The sequence below is a fragment of the Cyprinus carpio genome, unplaced genomic scaffold (assembly GCF_018340385.1).
Source record: "Cyprinus carpio isolate SPL01 unplaced genomic scaffold, ASM1834038v1 S000006629, whole genome shotgun sequence".
Classification (NCBI taxonomy): Eukaryota; Metazoa; Chordata; class Actinopteri; order Cypriniformes; family Cyprinidae; genus Cyprinus; species Cyprinus carpio.
Window position 1 is genome coordinate 95,243 of NW_024879261.1, and position 20,557 is coordinate 115,799.

Consider the following 20,557-nt stretch of genomic DNA (forward strand, 5'->3'; position numbering starts at 1 on the left):
TCAAGAAAGAAAATGTTATTTATTTGCCTGTGATTTTGAATCTCACATGGCGGGGTGGGGGGGCATCTGACTAACTACATTAATTTGTTGTCTGTGACATACATCACAAATGAGTTCTGGACTGTTTATAGCAAATGTTTTTATTCCCCTTGCAGCTGGCGCCAGATGAAGCGTGGAAGTGCCCCCACTGTAAGCAGATGCAGCAGGGGATGGTGAAGATGAGCTTATGGACCCTGCCTGACATCCTCATCCTGCACCTCAAGCGTTTTCGGCAGGTGGGCAAACGGCGAAACAAGCTCTCTACCCTCATTCGCTTTCCGATAAGCGGTCTGGATATGACTCCCCATGTGGTGAAACGCAGTCAGAGCATGAAGAATCTGGCCCCGTGGCCTGCAACTTGGAAACATGGAGATACTGACTTCCTTTATGACCTGTATGCAGTCTGTAACCACCACGGAGGCATGCATGGAGGCCATTACACAGGTGAGTGTGCTGGGATCTCTGATAGTAAGAAGCAAGGGGTTATTTGTCCATTTAAAATGCTTTTTATTTTTTATTTTTTACATTTTTTAATTGTTATACATGCCTTTTTTATGCTTCGTACACTATAGGTGATTTTGAGTTTCATTCAGTGACATAAAACTAATGAACTAATTACACTTTCACTAGTTTATTTGTTATAATTAAATGCAAGCATTATAGGCAAATTCTTATATATGAAAATTCTTTAATAATGAAATGGTGGTTGGGGGGATATGAATGAAATGTCACCACAAATCCTAGTGAATCATATAAGCAGGTATATAGGAATAAAGAAAAGAAAAGAAGATTTAACAAAAATAGATGAATGCTTAGTTGCTTAGTTGCATTATTATTATTATTAAGTTGTGCCCAATTATTTATTTGTAATTTGTAATTCCCATTAGGAATAGGACTGAGTAAGGTCTCGTTACTAACAGGATCCACAAATGTGGATAACCATTGGGAAAAACATATAAGCAAAAAGATTTGCAGATCCCCTGGTCGTCTGGCCGTGGTTCAGACCAATTCTCTTTTGTCTTCTTTGTAACAAAATGTGAATCTTTTTTTCTATCCATTACCAACATTTATTAGGATTTTCTCAATTAAATTATTTATATACTGTATACGATTTAGAGGATACTTGTTTTTTTATTTACGTTTGACATAACTAATCTATATAGCAACATGCTGCATTATAATAATGGCCTTCGAGCTTTGAGGAATTGTCTAGCTGATTGCAATAATGTCAATTCCTTTTGTGAATTCATAGCTAAGTGTATATCAGCTGAGATCAGTAAGAATTTTAATGTTTTTAAATAAGTTTTTACGCTCATCAAGACTGCATTTATTTGAGAAAAAATACAGAAAATGATATAACTGTTTTCTATTTTAATATACTTTAAAATATAATTTATTCCTGTGATGCAAAGCTGAATTGTCATCAGCCATTACTCTAGTCTACAGTGTCACATGATCCTTCAGAAAATATTTTAATACACTGATTTATTATTAATGTTGGAAACAGTTGTGCTGCTTAATATATATATATATATATATATATATATATATATATATATATATATATATATATATATATATATATATATATATATATATATATATATATATGTATGTATGTGTGTAAAATGTGATAGATCTTTCAGGATTCTTTGATGAATATAAAGTAAAATGAACAGCATTTATTTAAAATATAAACATTTTGTAATGTCATACAATGTTTCGGGTCAGTGCATTTATTTTCTTTCTTTTTTAATTAATACTTTTATTCAGTCAGGATGTGTTAAATTGATACAAAAAGTGATCGTAAAGACTTACTTAAATAGAAAATATTTCAGTTTTCTATCAGAAATAATTGTTAGAAAGGATTACAATTTAAGATTGGTACTTTTGCTTTTGAACAGCATAAAGGCAGTATGCGTATGTGTATATATATATACACACAAACACACACACAGATTACAGTGTATGTCTTTGTAAAACAGCCTATTGTAGGAACTCCGTGGACGGCCACTGGTACAGTTATGACGACAGCAGTGTGGAGATTGTGCCAGAGGAGGAACTGTGCACACGAGGGGCATATATCCTGTTCTACCAGAGAAGAAATGTCATCCCACCCTGGTCCGCCAACAGCTCGGTCAGAGGTGAGTACATTAACCTTTGTGGCCACACTACAGATGGGGGCTGACTGACCTTTTTCACAGTGGATCAACATTAGGCAGAAATCAGCTGAAGTAGTTTTTTTTTTCCTCATATATATTGTAATGTGAATATTCCACAGTCATTGCAAGAAAAGTGTAGGACCAGATTTTGACAGCTACATTGACAGTATTTGCAGTATGCAAAATATGAAAATTTCCACTTACCTCTCCCCAGATTTTGAAAATACTTTAAATAAATGAATGAACTGTAAAAACTGAATGAAGGGTTTTTTGAGTTTATTTAAGGTTATTTTGACTGGTGGCTAAGATGCCACTGCCTATGCATGATTTGTTCGTCATGGAAACGATAATACAGAACATGTGCAGATGATGAATTTTAGTTATTAAAAATGAAGGGGCAGTGAGAGAGTGCAGCATGCCTTAAGCACATGTCTAGGAGAAACATGGACCAGCCACTAAACAGTCTTTATTGTCTCATTGTGCAGGTTCCATCAGCTCCTCTATGTCAGATCACTGGCTCATCCGTTTGAATGGTGACAGTAAAAGAAGAGGAAGCATGGTATCACGGTCTTCCACAACATGCCCTTCTTCCATCCCAGACTCCCCAGAGTCTCCCGTCTTTCAAAATGAACCCTCAATGGAAGAGAGAGGTGAGACTACCCATCCAGTTTGTTCTCGTCATTGTAAATAAGAAAAGTAAATACAAAAAGGATGTTCCTTGACAGAGATTCATCATAGTTCTTCACTTCTGTGTTTTCCACCATGTGGTAAATATTGTGTAAATATCAATGTCTCTAGGTGGGTTTGAAAGCAGACCTTTTGTGCGAGGAATCCAAGGGCGTAGTGTAAGCATGAAAAGTCCCACCAAGACCAAAATGCTCCCACTGCGATGGTCATTTGGAAATAAAGACCGCCACAAACCTGCCCAAGCTCCTGGCCAGGCTCCTGCAGAGCTGGTGGAGTATTTAGAGTCCGGAAGAAGGCCAAGATGCACCAAAGACCCCATTGTTGCCCTAATGACTCGACCTTCCGATAAAGAAAGCAGTAAAGAAGAAGATACGAAAAAATCCACAGCCAAATCTTCAAGCCACAGCAGCCTTGGACCTCCAGAGTTTCTCAAAATACCAAAAGGTCAAGAAAGAAGTAGCTCAGAGAAAGCAATGGGCCAACAACCCAGCAGCAGCAGTAGACCAAGAGAAGATGGAACTTTGACCAGACGGAGCAGCAGAAAATCAAAAAAAACAGGACAAATCACAGTCCAGAAACAGCTCCAGCACTGGGATCCAATCCAGTTCCAGTGGTCCAAGTGGGTGGGATGATCCAGGCGAGGAGCGACACCATCCGGAGGAGAGACAGAGAAAGGGACAGGAGACAAAACATCATGACAGTGTCTTTGCTTTTCTGAAAGGTGGTTTCATGAAGAAAGACTCGCTTCGGAGGTCTCGAGAAGTTGAATCTGTGAAAAGAGGTGACGCAGAGGTAAAGAACCCATCTGGAGTTTCTCTCTCCAATGGGACACACAAAAGAACTTCGGAAGGTAAAGCTAATAGCACTAACCAAGTTCGTAGCAGACTCGGAGATGAATTTGCAAATGGCAAGGTGAGTCGTGGGTCATCAGACATTAAACGCTCACAAAGTTCTTCCAATATTCAAAGCAAGGCCGATCTAAGCTTAAGAAGGACGGCATCTCTGCACAGGAACGGGACGTCGGCAGCTCAGACACAGAACGTTCCTTTGGACAGGGGCTCTCAGAACACCCTGCAACGTACACGCTACAGCACAAACTCACTGGGCAGAAAGAAGGCAGTCCCTGAATCAAGCTTCTGAGACTCACTTCACTACACCCAAATATCACAACAGCGTAGCAAATATCTGAAAGCCCACGTAAGAACTATGTTAAGAAAGAAATGTTTGAAATGATGGCAGCACACTATGAAGTTGCACATACATTTGGAATAAGTGGATGATATTTTTGTTCACTTTTCTCTGCTTATATGAAGTGCCTCTGAACCAGAGCTATTTTTTAGATTTTTTTGTCAGACTGTGTTTTGGCACTGGAAGTACATTACACACTGGCTTCTGCACCATGATTTTGAATTGAAAAATGATTTGCCTCAGATTTTTATGTGCCACTAAATAGATTTATCACCTGTATTACATGAAGGGAATCACTCTCTCTCTCTCTCTCTCTCTCTCTCTCTCTCTCTCTCTCTCTATATATATATATATATATATATATATATATATATATATATATATATATATATATATAACTTTTCAGTTTCATCTTTTATGATTCTGTAGATTGTACTGACTGGCTGCTAACCTCTCATGGGTTTTCATGACATTTATCAAAGATGTCAGTTCTTGCACTTTCAGTGAATTTATTGCACCACTGTCTGACTTAATCGTGCTCTCAGACCAAAACATAAAGCTTATTAATTTTTGCTTGTTGTGCATTATGCATTGACATTTACAAATTTGTATTATAAAATTATTTTTAAAAAGTATGAAATAAACAGAATCTAAAGGGATGAGATATATTTCTAATGCTCTATCACATATGTACAAGGATGGCATGTTGACAACACAATGTATTAGACAGAACACCTTAGTAAAACACTGTCATTCTGAAAAGCACAATCACAACAACCTCACCTTTTCGCCAGTGGTTTAATCCATCACCTAAACCTAGTTTGAATGCAGTAACAAGAACCTGTTAAACTTAAAGGATATTACACTAAAAAATGTACATTGTTATTGTACCCTCATGTTGTTCCAAACATGTTTGACTTTTTTCATTAATAGACCACAAACAGAGATGTTAAGCAGGATGTTCATGCTGCTCTTTTCCATTCAAAGAAAGTTAATGGTAACCAGTAACTATCAAGCTCCAAAATGATTATATCATTAAGCCTTTAAAGCCTATTTGATACATTTAACTAGGGCCTCTAAATTATCAACATAATCAAAACATCTCTAACAAACCTGTTCTACATGTTCAACACAATCTTCTGCACTCCGATTGATAGTATGTGCTTTTTAGCAAGTACAAGGTCTTTTAGTATAATTGTAAAAAATGTCCACCTTCTTTTCTTTGTCCATCTGTCTTTTTGCTGTGAAATCTGGATTCTTATAAAGTAAATTTAAGAAGTACATTTATAGTGTTAATGTTTCAATACTGGACTGAAGTTAGGTTTACACACACACACACACACACACACACACACACACACACACACACACACACACAAGTATTAGTTAATAATGATAGTCTTAAATTATTTTTAAAATGTTTTGTTTTTCTCACGTAAATTTACCATATGGCTTCAGAACACTTGAAATTTGTCAGACTTGTAATATGAAATACTTTTAATGTGCTGTTTGATATATTTGTAGTTTGACACCCCCAGTCATCATTAACTTTCATTGTATGAAAAAGAGCAGTGTGAATATTCTGCTAACATGTTAAAAAAATGAGAAAAACATACAGATTTGAAACGTTCATAAAAAATAAAAATTTAAAATTAAAAATCCTTTAATCATGCTCATCTGAGAATGATTGATGCGTTCACATAACGTGGAGATCTAGAAATACCAATGACTGCAGAATAAAGAAAAGCCTCAATGTAACCAGTAAAGTGACCTTAAAGAGTAGACATCCATGACACAGATTGTGTTTGGCTCTAATTGCTCGGAACAACAGTCAGAATATGTCATATTGTCACCTTCCTATTTGGACTAATTGGGTCCATATGTCCATTAATCTGATGAATAAGACAAGGCAAACAGTCATTCTTATGTATCCCTCTCTAGAAGCATTTAAATAGTCTGAAAGCAACTCATTCAACTCTACTGCTATACTACATGCACAGCAAAGCTCATTCTTTTGCAAAAAATAACATTTTTGCATTATCAAGGATCAAAATAGCTTCTTTTCTCTCAGTGTGATTGGGATTGAATCAAAACTCAAATATCAAACTAAATCAAAATCCCACATTTGTGTGTTAAATTAATCTAACAAGTCATAGACCAAAAAGAAAGTGTCCTGTTGATTATCTCTTTGCAATCTAGGCTCATTAAAAAAAAAACGTGCCTCTACCTGCATTTTTGCAAAACTCCAAAAATGTACCTATACATAATATTTACAACAGTTTCCAGCTGAAATTAACACTAGTGGAGGTAAAACACTAACAACTTTTATTATTTTTTACACAAATTATGAGCAAATTATAGCAGATTATTTTTTAATAAAGACTTATTTTTTTGTGCAGTACCTTGCACAATATTATGTTATGACCTCAGAACCGAGATTTGTAAACTAATTTGATCTAAATTTGTAATAATGTACGTCGTGTTTGCATCATGTGACCAGCTCCATATGTTATGCTCCATCTGATATAGTAAACTTACCTGGTACAGTACTGCAAATGTGATGCAGAGCACTTCCGCAGGAGTGCTGCTGAAACACAAGTCACAGCAAAAGAGCTCAAAGACTTAAATGAAATGGCAAATATGTCTTTATCTCATGATTTTAACATTTTATTGTGAGTGGTATTGGATGTCAGATGTGATAGAGCATTCACATTTAGCGCCACAAATGTTTCATTTATAAACTGTGACAATTTGTACAACAACCAGTGTAATGAAACACTGCAAGATTCACATCTACCTGTTTGGAGGAGGATTAAATGTTAGCAGTGCTTCATGCATGCTTGAGTGCAAGAAGCAACATAATATAATCTGGCTGAAATGTTGCCACAGGCACGTTTTTCCAGTGAACCTGGGTACTGTATGCAGTAAAGTTTGAATTGCACTGTAGAATAAGGTTTAATAATTGATAAATTTACAGATATGCTGTTTCTATATCACATAGTTTGTATTAGTTTTTGTTGATCTGAATAAGCAAAGATATGAAATGAAGGTTTGCTTGTTTCAGCGCTCAAACACTTTCTGCCTATATGTTCAGAACAAAGGACATCACTGTCATAAGAAAAACAAAAGTGTATACTTTTATATTGCATTTATTTTGTTCATTACTCTGCTGTAGAATTTGTTAGACCATCGTACCAGATAAGAGACTAATCACAGTTATAAAGTTTTCAGTTTCAGTTTTCAGTCTTTTCAGCTTCGTTGAAATGTGTGTAAATTTTTGTTTTCTTCTGTCAACATCTAATCATCCCTGTTATTTTCTTGAGTATGTCAAAGGGGTTATGCAAAAAGCAGCAATTACACAGCATGTAACATGATTTGTGTAGACACAAAGGTCTGCTCCCCAAGGGCATTTTGTTTTTTTCCACTCCCATGCTTCCAAAATAATCCTGCTTTTCACTATGCTTGAAATAATTATTGTACTGACAAGACAATGAATGAAGGAATCCTACCCTGAAATCTTTTTTTTTTTTTCTTTTGAGATGTTTTATATGCAACTTTTTATAAACATTTTGTAATGTCTGTGTGTGCGTGCGTGTGTGTGTGTGTGTGTGTGTGTGTGTGTGTGTGTGTGTGTGTGTGTGTGTGTGTGTGTGTGTGTTATACAAAAAATCAATGGATAATATATCTGGGAACAGTATATGTAGGGATAGATTATATGTACAATTCAAATTATCATTGAATTATTTCACGAGGGTACATGTTCTGCTGTCAATATGATTATTTACAGGTTTGTGTGGACCTGTGTCTATACAATAACAATAAACAGATATATTTTTGTATAATTTCTGAAATTAAAAATACATTGGTATTCACCCCACGTTTCTTAGACTCTTTTAAAAATACTAGTTTCAGCATTTATCTTGATTCACATCTAAAAGTGTGTGTCTGTTTGCATACTGAATGACACTAAACCTGTTACTGCTCTTTGCAGCACCTTGTGAAAAAACTCTTTTTGCTTTGGCTACAATAGCTCCAGTTCCTGAGGGAGTCTTCACAGAGCAAGCAAGGAGCAGCTTGAGCCATTCCCCATCAGCATGCAGTACACTATAGTCTTCATCCTCAGTTTGAAGACATTGGTGTCAGTGTTTCAGTATCTGAATATTTTCTGTATTTATTCACAAAATCTTGATTTACATCATTTTTAATGCAAATTGCATCTGAGAAACTTACTATGCACTTCAGAATGATATAATTCTGCCATAATTGTTGTAATATTACAAGGAGTGCAAAGACAAGAAAATTATGCTTGATTTGTCTGCCCGCTAGAGATCTGTAATTATGTTTGGGCCCACTGAAAAAAAAGCCACACATACAAACTTAGATAACTGCCAAATTCCTCTCACCTTTGCTGTATAACATTCTGCAGGTGTTTTTAAAACAAGACAACAGTTCTACCCAAAATTAAAGTTCTGTCATCATCCTCATGTTTCAAACTTATATGATCTATAAATCTATATCTTAGTTTCTTCTGTGCAAGACGAAAGAGCAGGGTAGGCAGAATGTTAGAGACTGATATCTAAGTCACCATTCACATTCATTGCAGCTCTTTTCCACATAATGAAACTCAATTGTGTGGGCAGAAATGGTCAATAGACAGTTGTCTATAGTGTCGATAGTGTAGCAATCCATGGAGCAGCGAAACACTGAAGCCACTTTCAAAACAAGAAGGTTTCTGTTGGTCAGTACAATGAATGAAATCTATGTGGGGAACAATTCGCAACAAATTTTCCATAGCAACAGTAAATGTGACTGCACTTTGAGGCTGTCATTCTCCTTGACATTTCATTTTGTATTTAATGGGGAAAAAAAAACTTTTATAGGTTAGAAACAACATGAGAGTGATTAGATGAAACTCTCATCAAAAATGTATCTTTGATGTTTCATCCGTCTCTGTTTGCAGCATTGCTACATTTAATGTTGACCCATTGCTACATTTAAAGGACAAATTATAGGTTAATATGAGACATACAAAAGATTGCTAATTTAAACATTTTATTTAATATTGACTGAAATTGTTTCTTTAACCATCAGTTCCTACAAGTTCTGATAAACTACTATGAAAGAAGGTGAAACAGAGATTTGAGGGTCAAACTTATAAACTTTTCTGAAAGAAATCAAGTTCATGGTGTAACGAAGGGAGTCGTGACGACGGAGTTGGGGATCCAAAAGCAAGGCTTTATTTCATAGAGCATAGTCAGAACAGGCAGGGTCAAACACCAACAAGCAATAACATTCGAGGCACAGGCAAAAGAGTAATCCACAAGACAGGCAAAGGTCAGGGAAGGCAGAAATAAATCAAAACAAGGTAACAGTCCAAGGATCAAAACAAAACAAAAATCTAGGAAACTCGGAAAAGCGAAGACAGAGTGTGTGTGCGCTATTCTTATAGTCCTACTAATATGAGGCAGCTATGAACTGGTAATGAGTGTTGATGAGTCCAGGCAAAGGATTATGGAAAATGGAATCCTGAGTGAATGGCAAATTACAGAATGGAGTGTACCAATAGGTCAAAAACACCCCGGAGTAAAGGTAAATTCATAATGCAAACATGGATTAGCAGTTAAAACTTTGTGGCTTGCTTTGCATTCTATACATTTAAAATTCTTCCTTTCTTGTTTGTTTGCTTGCTTTATTGTGATATTATGTAGGATATTTGTGTTTTGAAGTGTAAAGCTAATTATTTTATTTAATGAACATTTAGTATCTTCATTATTATCAAAATAATCTGGCTAATTTTGCATGCATTGAATGCATTTATAAAACTCAATCTGAATCAATATGACATCCATTTAAATATATTTATGCCTGGTGTTATTCAGATGCATCCATTATTGACTAAGATTGTTATTTTATAATTATTCAATTATTCAGTTCGCAAAATGCATAACTTTACATAGAATGTTTGATTTATTATTTTACTTTAACAACTTTTGAAAGAAAAATACTAGAAAAAAAGTTTACTCTGTAGGATAAATGTTGTTTATACTCAGATGAGTCAGATCTCATGTTTTCAGCTTTAAATGGCATCTCATAAAGTGCCACACAGATGACATCAGTGTGCCATTGTTCTGCTTAATACAAGGTTGCCAAAAGGTCAAGAGTTTATACTATGGAAGTGAAAAGGCCATATGTTATTGTTAACCACATCTCAATGTAACCAAAGCAATAGGGAGCTTAAAGGTTGTTATTTTGAGTATCTGTCTCCTTTAGTATAGTCAGAAACATCATTAAGGTGACGAGTCTAGGTGGAGGGGTCTTAGACTTCTTTAAATATTTTTTTTCTGTTACAGGTAAACAAATCATTAACAGACTGATGGTTATATAAAAGTTCTGGATAAACAGTTTTCTCCTTCTGTGTTATTTCTGTCTTTACCTAGTTAACTAACTATGGGCTCAACATACTGTATAAAACTCAAGAAATTCAGATTGTGATTTTGTTATTTAATTTAGCCTGTCAGTTAATGACATAACACTTTTGTCAGCATTTATTAATGAATTAAAAAATATCAGTGTGACTTGAATAGACTATGATGAATATGATTTTAATATCTGAATTATAATTTATTTTAATACTTATCAAAATAGGTCAGAAATGTCAATACAATTGTCTGAAATCACAATGAAGAAGAAAAAAAAAGTCTGATGAAAGAATAACATTTTGGAAATTAAAACCTTGAAAAGTAGGTTGGTATATGTTTTATTTTTATTTATTATAGAGAAATATATAGGCCTAAATTTTAGCATCATAACCAAGTGGCTTCAGTGTTTATACTATTAATATTTAAAAAACTCTTTTCTTGTGTACTTTGGTGTTTGGAGTGGCACCTACACCTCCCAGGTGATAAAGCTGTGACAGAAATAAACAATTCAGTTCACAATCATGTATTCAAGATGTGAGGAAAATGTGCTATTACCTTTTACTTCATGGTTACACCGCATGACACAAAGTCCTTAAATTTAAACCTTTATTGTGAATGCTATGAATGTTTTTAAAAACCATTTGCAACATGAATAGAATGAATCCTATTTTTAAATCTGGGGATCATTTTGAGGTAAGCAACTATAGACCAATCAGCATATTACCAGTAATCTCAAAGGTTGCAGAAAAGGTAGTTCTTGAACAACTGGCATCTTATCTTAATACAGCTAAGGTTGGATTACACTATGCAATTTGGTTTCAGAGTAAATCATTCTACTGAAACAGCTACTTTACATTTAACAAAACAAATAAAATCTAAACTTGACAAAGGTGGAACAGTTGGTGCCATATTTTTAGATTTGTGTAAAGCCTTCGACACGGTTAATCACAACGTTCTTCTCTCTAAATTATCTAAGTTCCAATTTTCAACTGGAGCTTTAGCATGGATCTCCTCATATTTATCAAATAGACAGCAATGTGTAAAAATTAAAGGGGTTCACTCCAATAACTTAAACTGTACAACGGGTGTACCCCAAGGATCAATACTAGGCCCTTTATTATTTAGTTTATACATTAACAATCTTCTACAGTATTGCAAAGGGATACAAGTGCAAATGTATGCTGAAGATACTGTTATTTTTACACATGCGAGAACAGCAGAGTTAGCAGCCGAAAAGTTAATTGTTAATGTTGCTATGGAAAGTATTACACATGGGTAGAGCAATCGTGTCCTTGAACAAACAAAAGGGATGTATTTTTCTAAAATGAACATGTTTTCTTCCAGTGCAGATATTTTTATAAATGGTTAAAAGATAGAAATTGTTACTGAGTTTAATTATCTTGGTTTAACGCTGGATCCAAATCTTAGTTTAAAAAAAAAACACGTAAAGAAATCGATGAGGACTATAAAATATAACTACCCACTGGTGTAGCCAAGACTTTTATGCATGCTACAATCTTTTCTCATCTGTCAGGAGAAACTGTTATTAAACCTTTAAAATCTCTTTATAAACAGACCTTAAAAACTCTAAACAAAAAGCCTAACCATTATCACCACTGTAGGGTTTTGGAGAAATACATTTTTTTGAGCTTTGATAATTTTAGACTTCTCTGAAATTTGTGTATAGTATATAAAATTTTAAATGGTTTGGCCCCTTCCACACTTCATGTTTTTGTGCATTTTCGCTCAACAGTCTCTGTGAGGTCTACAAGAGCATCATCTACTAGTGATTGTGTTGTTCCTTTTTGACATTCTGCCTTTGGGTTATCATCTTTCTCAGTGAAAGCTATTATTCACTGGAACACTCTACCAGAAGACATAAGGATGTGCACATCTATTGACGTTTAAATTAAAACTAAAATCTCATTTAAAATTAACTCAAATCTGTAAACACTGATGCAGTTATGGCTAAACTGAACGTTATTTTTACTGTTCTTTTTTGGCTCTGATGGGATGTGTATAAGTATTACTGTATTGTATGTGTTTGTTGTTTTGTTCTTATGTTTATCTGTGATTATGATTACCTGCTAAGGGACCACGGATGAAAACTAGCCATTGCCTAAATTCGGTACAATGCAGTAAAATGGAAACATTTATGTTAAAATTGTACATGGTCCCTTTTCAAATAAATTTTAATAATAAAAATAATGAATATACAGAGTACATTTGACATATTCACTGACTTTTTGTTTTTGTTTCCTGTTATGGATTATCAACTGATTGTGGAGTGCACCTGTGTGTGCACTATAGGATTTATGCAGTGAAGTGTGATTATAGAAGAATGCATTTGCTTTCAAGATAAAAGGCCACTCAGAAGCCATATTAATGACTTTCACAGGAATGATTTTAATGAGCAATTGACATTTTAGAATTGCTGAAGTGTCTACAGCCTTTTAGCAGCATCTTGAAGTAAAAGGCTGGAATTGCAAAGGATATAAATATATATGTGTGTGTGTGTGTATTTACAACATGTTGTACATGGTTATACCTTGTCAGATGAATATTATCTGTTCCTCTATGGACTTTGGGGGTTAAGATTATTTTAATGACATCTGGCATATAAAGGGGCAATGAAGAGTGAAATAGCTGCCTCTGTTACCATGAGACTGTCTGTTGCTATAACAAAATGTTATGTATTCATCAACTCATACTGCTGATGACTTTGCAATATTCTTTATAAATAAAACAAGAATAATCAGCGACCAATTCTCCATACCACAAACTGACAAAAACTTCATAACCACAAATACTCATTCTCTCTCCTCCTTCTCTCCACTCTGGGAGGCAGAAGTTTCTAAACTTATTCTTTCCAATCATCCTACTACCTGTCCGCTTGATCCCATCCCCACTCACCTCCTTCAGGCAATTTCTTCTTGAGTTATTCTGCGCTCACTCACATTAACAATCTCTCTTTTCACTCTGGTACATTTTCCACAGCATTCAAGCAGGATCGAGTAACCCCACTGCTTAAAAACCACTCTCTAAATCCAGCAATTTTAGAAAACTACAAACTGGTATCTCTTCTTCCGTTCATTGCAAAGACACTTGAGTGAGTTGTGTTCAACCAACTCTCTATGTTTCTTGCACAGAACAACCTCATGGACAGCAACCAATCTGGCTTCAAAAGTGGCCACTCAACTGAGACTGTACTGCTCTCAGTTACTGTAGCCTTGAGACTGGCAAGAGCAGCTTCCAAATCTTCAGTACTCATCTTGCTGGATCTGTCTGCTGCTTTTGACACAGTTTACCACCAGATCCTCCTGTCCACCCACATGAAGATGGGCATCTCAGGAACCGCACTCCAGTGGTTCAAGTCTAACCTCTCTAGTAGGGTAGGTCCTTCAGGGTGTCTTGAAAAGGTGAGTCACAACTTCTTGTTACTGGGGTTCCTCAAGGCTCAGTGCTTGGACCACTTCTCTTCTCCATACACATGCCATCTTTAGGATCTGTCATTCAGAAGCATGGCTTTTCCTATCATTGCTATGCTGATGACACTCAACTCTAGTTCTCATTCCAACCAGGGATCTCATTTATTAAACTCTCTGTAGATTTCATCCTAAAAGTGTATGTATGCTCAAAAGCTAGAAATACAGATTGTGTCAAAGCAACTGAACAACATTAATTATGTAAATAATAAGGTGTCAATAATGCAAAATGACAATAGTAAACACTCATTTTTCAGTTAAAGGCAGTTCATCATTGAATTAAGTGATGTCATCATCCAGCTCAGTTCAGTTTAAATAGTATCTTTGCAATCAAGTAAACGATATCACTGCAAATGAAGTGTCCCCAACTAAGCAAACCAGAAGCAACAGCGGCAAAGAACCAAAACTCCATCGGTGACAGAATGGAGAAAAAACCTTGGGAGAAACCAGGCTATAAAACCATGCATACGCCAGAACCTGCGCAAAAAATACCTTCATAAATCCCAGTCAAGGGAAGATTGAAGAGGAGAGAGAGGAGAACTGAGCCTGGTTTCTCCCAAGGTATTTTCTCCATTCTGTCACCGATGGAGTTTTGGTTTCTTGCCGCTGTCGCCTCTGGCTTGCTTAGTTGGGGACACTTCATTTACAGCGATATTGTTGACTTGATTGCAAATGATTGCACAGATACTATTTAAACTGATTTAAACATCACTTAATTCAATGTTTAACTGCCTTTAACCGTCATTTTGCATCATTGACACACTGTTTTCCTAATTATTGTTGTTCAGTTGCTTTGACACAATCTGTTTTGTATTAAGCACTATATAAATAAAGGTGACTTGACTTGACTTGACATGAGGGGTGAACCCAGCGAAAACCTTAGGTTACAGTGGATGGGGAACCGATTGCTCCCCCATGATATTTTGTAAAGTGTATTTATGACAAAGAACTGCACAGATGCAGATGCGGTCTGAGGATCGAAAAAGAATTCCCTGAACGACAGGGAGGAGATGATCGAAGTCTGCCGCCGATTTCATATGAAATTTAAAGGGGACTGAGACGATAACGAATTTGTGTACAGTTTATGGAACTAATCGCAAAATTTTAGGGGAGCTGAGTAGTCATTTTACAGGGGTTATAGTCCGCCCATGGTTCCACCACCGAATCTAGCAGTGTCCGCCATAATATTGAAGTAAGTGCACATCATTGATCATTGTTCTCATTAAAAAAAATAATAAATTCATTACGAGATCTGCAGTTTAGTTTAAAGATGAATTATTGTGCACCTATAGCACTCATCACTGTCATTAAAAAGGAAAAGTGATCAAGTGCATGCACTACAAATATGTCTAAATTCATGTAATTTTGGTTTAACTTCTGCGTAAAGTACTTTATGTAATTTCAGTCCTTATCTCCATTAATAAGAGTGGAATATTTAATGTAAATAAGTAAATCGAAATGAAAACAGAGCTAAAAATCGTTGTTTTTACTTCATTAATTTTCTCACTCCAGGAAAAGAAGTTTGTACACATGGGTCAGAGTTTGCTGGGGAAGTGCACATATTTTCTAGTCAAGTTTGTTTTTATAAATCCCAGCTTTTGCATAGGAAGTGACATACGCCTCTTTCGGGACTGGTTTTGTGTGTACACAATGGTTATAAATTAGGCCCCAGATGATCCAACAGTAGCTGTTCGCATTGTAGCCTGTCTGACAGACATTTCTGGCTGGATGAAGGATCATCACCTTCAACTCAACCTTGCTAAGACAGAACTGTCTGTGGTCTCAGCCAACCCAGCACTTCATCACAACCAGGGCTAGGTTCTACAATACAGGGCTACAATAGGTTCTAAAATACAGGGCTACAATACAGCTAGGTTCATCAACCTTAACTCCTTCCAGGACAGCCAGGAACCTTGGAGTTGTGAAGCTTCACAGACCATATTGCTACAACGGCCCAACTTGGGGATGTGCAAGAATAGCGAATCCACTTAAAGGACATGGTTAGCTCCTTGCTAGCAGTTGCCTTTTACATTACAGTGCATAAAATTTCACTTACCACATAAACAGAGAGAGGTAAGAATGACTGATAGGACAATGGTGAATGATTTGCAGATCCTGAGCACCACGGACAAACATCTAATCTTGTGAAATGTGTGGCAAGAAGTGCCGCCCGTAGTAGTAGGCTACATGTGATCGCAATCTCGAAAGTGAAAGTAAAAAGCAATCGCACATTGTATCGCAAGTGATTCAATGTCCTGCATATTAGTAACGGCTCCCTGATGCCCGCAATTTATGCAGTAATGTGATAATTACCCAACGATATAATTGTGAGAGAAACCATTGAAATATTTATAAATATTTATAATAATATATTTTTCTCATATATCTCGTGTTCATTCCTTTTAGGTGTGCCATAGTACACATCCTTACCTTTCCGAATACCAGATTCAGGCACATCCCTATCAACATTAGGAAGATTAGACCCTTCCTAACAGAGCAGACTGCTCAACTCCTTGTCCATGCTCTTGTTCTCTCCAGACTGGACTATTGTAATGCTCTCTTGGAGGGCCTTCCTGCATGTACTATCAAGCCTCTGCAACTGATCCAGAATGCAGCAGCCAGAGTGGTCTTCAATGAGCCCAAGAAAGCTCACCCAACACCTCTTTTCATCAGCTTGCACTGGCTACCAATAGCCACTCGGATCAAATTCAAGGTACTGATGCTTGCCTACAAGGCAACCACTGGAGCTGCACCAATTTACCTAAACTCACTAGTTCAGACCTATGCGCCCTCTAGAAGCTTGCGTTCTGTAAGTGAACGATGTCTCGTGGTGCCATCCCAAAGAGGCACAAAATCACTCACTGAACTTTTCCTGGACTGTCCCCAGCTGGTGGAACGACCTTGCCATCTCAGTCCGAGCAGCTGAGTCTTTAGCCAAGGGAAGTCGTGGCCTAATGGTTAGAGAATCGGACTCCCAATCGAAGGGTTGTGAGTTCGAGTCTCGGGCTGGCAGGAATTGTGGGTGGGGGGAGTGCATGTACAGTTCTCTCTCCACCTTCAATACCATGACTTAGGTGCCCTTGAGCAAGGCATCGAACCCCGAACTGCTCCCCGGGCGCCGCAGCATAAAAAATGGCTGCCCACTGCTCCGGGTGTGTGTTCACAGTGTGTGTGTGTGTTCACTGCTCTGTGTACGTGCACTTCGGATGGGTTAAAAGCAGAGCACCAATTCTGAGTATGGGTCACTGCACTTGGCTGAATGTCACGTCACTTTCACTTTTTTTTTCAAAAAACATCTAAAAACACATCTTTTTCACCATCACTTGACCATTTAATACTAGCACTATTCTATTCTATTCTATTCTATTCTATTAATTTTGGTTTATATATATATATTATATATATATATATATATATATATATATATAAAACTTGCTATGTGCACTGTGCTAGACTAACTGAGACTTGTCACAGCACTTTGTTGTGGTCTGATTGCTTCTGCTTTGTAAGTTGCTTTAGATAAAAGTGTCTGATAAATGACTAAATGTAAATGTATTCATATCTTACACATTAAGACAGCTCTGAGGCAGCATTTGCGTCTTTGAGCTTCTTTTTATGACTCAAGGATTTTTCTATTTACACAAAACACCAAGACACAACTTTCAATGCACCTCTCAAGCAGCATTGTGTCAAAGCATTTTTCCCAATTATTTTCTCAATGGGATTTTCAAGAACCTACAACAACCTCAAGATGAATCACAACATTACAAGATTCCATTTGTAGCTTCAAAAAGACATACACTTCTTTTTTGAATATTTGTCTTTTATAAGGGAATGTGGTACGTGTACTATTATGATTCTGAAGGACATAATAACAATATATCTCTTGTTGTCACAACAGCAAAATATATGTAGTCAATACCAATATGAGTGAAATTTCATGATTCATGAATTCATTAAGACTTTCTGATTAAACTAGCATTACTTTTTAAGTACACATTCTCAAGTGATTCAAGATGAGCACAGTCTACAATATAAAAGATCAAAGTACAAACAACAGAAAAAAATTATTAATGGCATAACAGAGAATGTCAACTCTACAGGCTACATGTATGAACAGACTGAAAATTTTGACCCATCCAAAAATAAAAACTTATTTTAGTATGTACCAAAGTACCAGTACTTTTGACATCCCTACAAGAAATATTTAAATATCCGTAATTATATTATAAAAGTTGTTTAAGAGTGTAGAGAGACTGATTTGATTTCATCATTTGCAAATGCATTTTGCTTTATGCTCACATAAACCACAGGGTCGTCACTGATGAGCTCTTTTGCCTGGAACTTCAATTTCCATGGTAAGAACGACTTCACTGATTGGTGGATTTCTCTTCAGGGTTTACGGGTAGTGTAATTATTTATCTGGGATTAAACAATTAAATTGAATGTTTTGCAGTATATTGATTGCCCCCCCCCCAAAAAAAATTAATAAATAAATAAATAAATAAAAATCTTATCAATTATCAATGCTTAACAACATATGTTAAGTTTTGTGTGTGTGTGTGTGTGTGTGTGTGTGTTTGTGATTTGAAAACACTGGCTTTTGACTCTTATATACCAAGGGTGTCTGCCAAAACAACATTCACTGCAATAAATTTTCAAGCACATACTCAACACTTACGTGTTACGGTTTCACTACAAAAAAAAAAAAAAAACACACACACAAACAACTTATATAACTGACAGTAATATTTCAGTGGATCACACAGCATGATACAAAATTTCGCACATATTTACATTCAAATTTTTTTTCAGTAAACATCCTTATGGGATGATGTATAAAAACTATGCAAATGCATAATGCAAATGCAAATACACATACACGCATTGCACACAAAGATGACAAAATATTGATCTCTTGTTTCATAATTTTGTTTTTTCCTTTCTTTTTTAATCTTTCCTTTATTTTCTTTAATCAACGTTATATACAGTAATGAAGCAGACTGTTGTTTTAATGACATGCTGCATGCTGCCAGTGATGGTGACTGTCATCTGTCAGCATATAAGAGCACATCAGCTCAAAGATTCTTCACTTCACCCTCATTGTTCCATCTGACTGTCAGTCATTCTATTGTTCTTGGTATTTCCTTGCTTGTCATAAGCCTAAATATATTGCAACTGGACCAAGAATTACTCACTCAAATACTTAAACTTCAGCCTTCAATCATCTGTAATAACCACAGTATTCTTAAAATTAGGTTGTGTTAATGAAAAAAGAAGAAGCAGAAAAAAAAAACATTAGTGTATTACTCTGAGGTGTTTGCAGGAATATGTCTTTGGCAGTCTGCGGTCAGACGGAGGGACACAGTGGCCTCCGTGCTGCTCGGGTTGACCCGGAAGTGGTTGTGCGCAGGCTGGATAGCCACTATTAACTGCCGTTTAAAGGTCTTACTCAGAATTATATAAAGAAAAGGGTTAATGCAGCTGTTAGCGTAACCCATGCTAATAGCAACATGATAGACATAATAAAACGAGGCACTGGGTTTCTGTATTCCCAGATGGACAAGCTGAAGGATGTAGTACGGAGCCCAACAGATGAAAAAAGCCGAACAGATGGCCACAGCCATCCGAGTTACACTTTTAGTGCGCACTTGTTGGTTCCTCGGGGGAAGAGGTGCCACTGAGGTAGACATGTGCTTCAAGATTTTAAAGAACACCACACAGATAATCATGAGCGGAAGGGCGAACGCCAGCACAAACTGATAGATAGTGAACCAGCAGACGTTGATGGATGGATTCGGAAGCAGGAGAGCACATCCCACCTGGCCGTTGTGGAGAGGCATCAAACCAGTGTACATTAAGACAGGAGTAATGGAGATGAGAGAAAGCACCCACACCATCCCCACCACACCACTGGCAACACAGGTTGTCCGGACGTGGTTAAAGCGGAACGGGTGGACAGTAGCCACGTACCGGTCCAAGGTCATAACTGTGAGGATGTAGGTGCTCACTGTCTGGCTGTTCGAATCTAGGGCAGAGATGACTTTGCACATAGCAGCTCCGAAACACCAAGATCCGTTACCCAAGAGCTGATGAATAAGAAAGGGCATGCCGAGGAGGAAAAGCAAATCCACAATCGAGAGACTAAATATGAAAATGTCTGGTACTGTTTGTTTAGCCTGGCATTTGGTCTTTTTAATGATGGTGTAGATGACAATAGAATTTCCAATGATGCCCAAAAAACATATGGTCCCAAAAATACTGGGCAAGATGGCATTTCCATTCTGGTCCCCCATGGTCACTAAACACACAATGAAATCACACATAAGAATGAGATCCATATGTGGTGTGTGTGTGTGTGTTTATAATACATAATATATATATAACGAACAAACTTTAAAGAGCAAAAAAGTTTACATATGCTGTACAGCATTTATTAAACAGCTTTTTGTTAATTCTTATGCTAGTTATAGTGAAAGAAATGGTAGCTACACTCTTAAAATTAAAGGTGCTTCACGATGCCATAGAATAACCTTTTTGTCTAAATGGTTCCATAAAGAACCTTTAAAATCTAAAG

General features: G+C 36.4%; 1 protein-coding gene and 1 pseudogene across 1 annotated transcript; one reads left to right on the forward strand and one right to left on the reverse strand.

Annotated features, from left to right (window-relative positions):
* LOC109109604 overlaps nt 1-7,948 on the forward strand; it is a 31,078-nt pseudogene extending 23,130 nt beyond the window's left edge.
* An 11,069-nt stretch (nt 7,949-19,017) lies between these two features.
* Nucleotides 19,018-20,277, reverse strand: LOC122144286 (melanin-concentrating hormone receptor 1-like). The gene has a single exon (XM_042755063.1). The coding sequence runs from the start codon at nt 20,274-20,276 to the stop codon at nt 19,287-19,289; it is 990 nt and encodes a 329-aa protein (XP_042610997.1). The 5' UTR covers nt 20,277; the 3' UTR covers nt 19,018-19,286.
* Between the last annotated feature and the right edge of the window lie 280 nt (nt 20,278-20,557).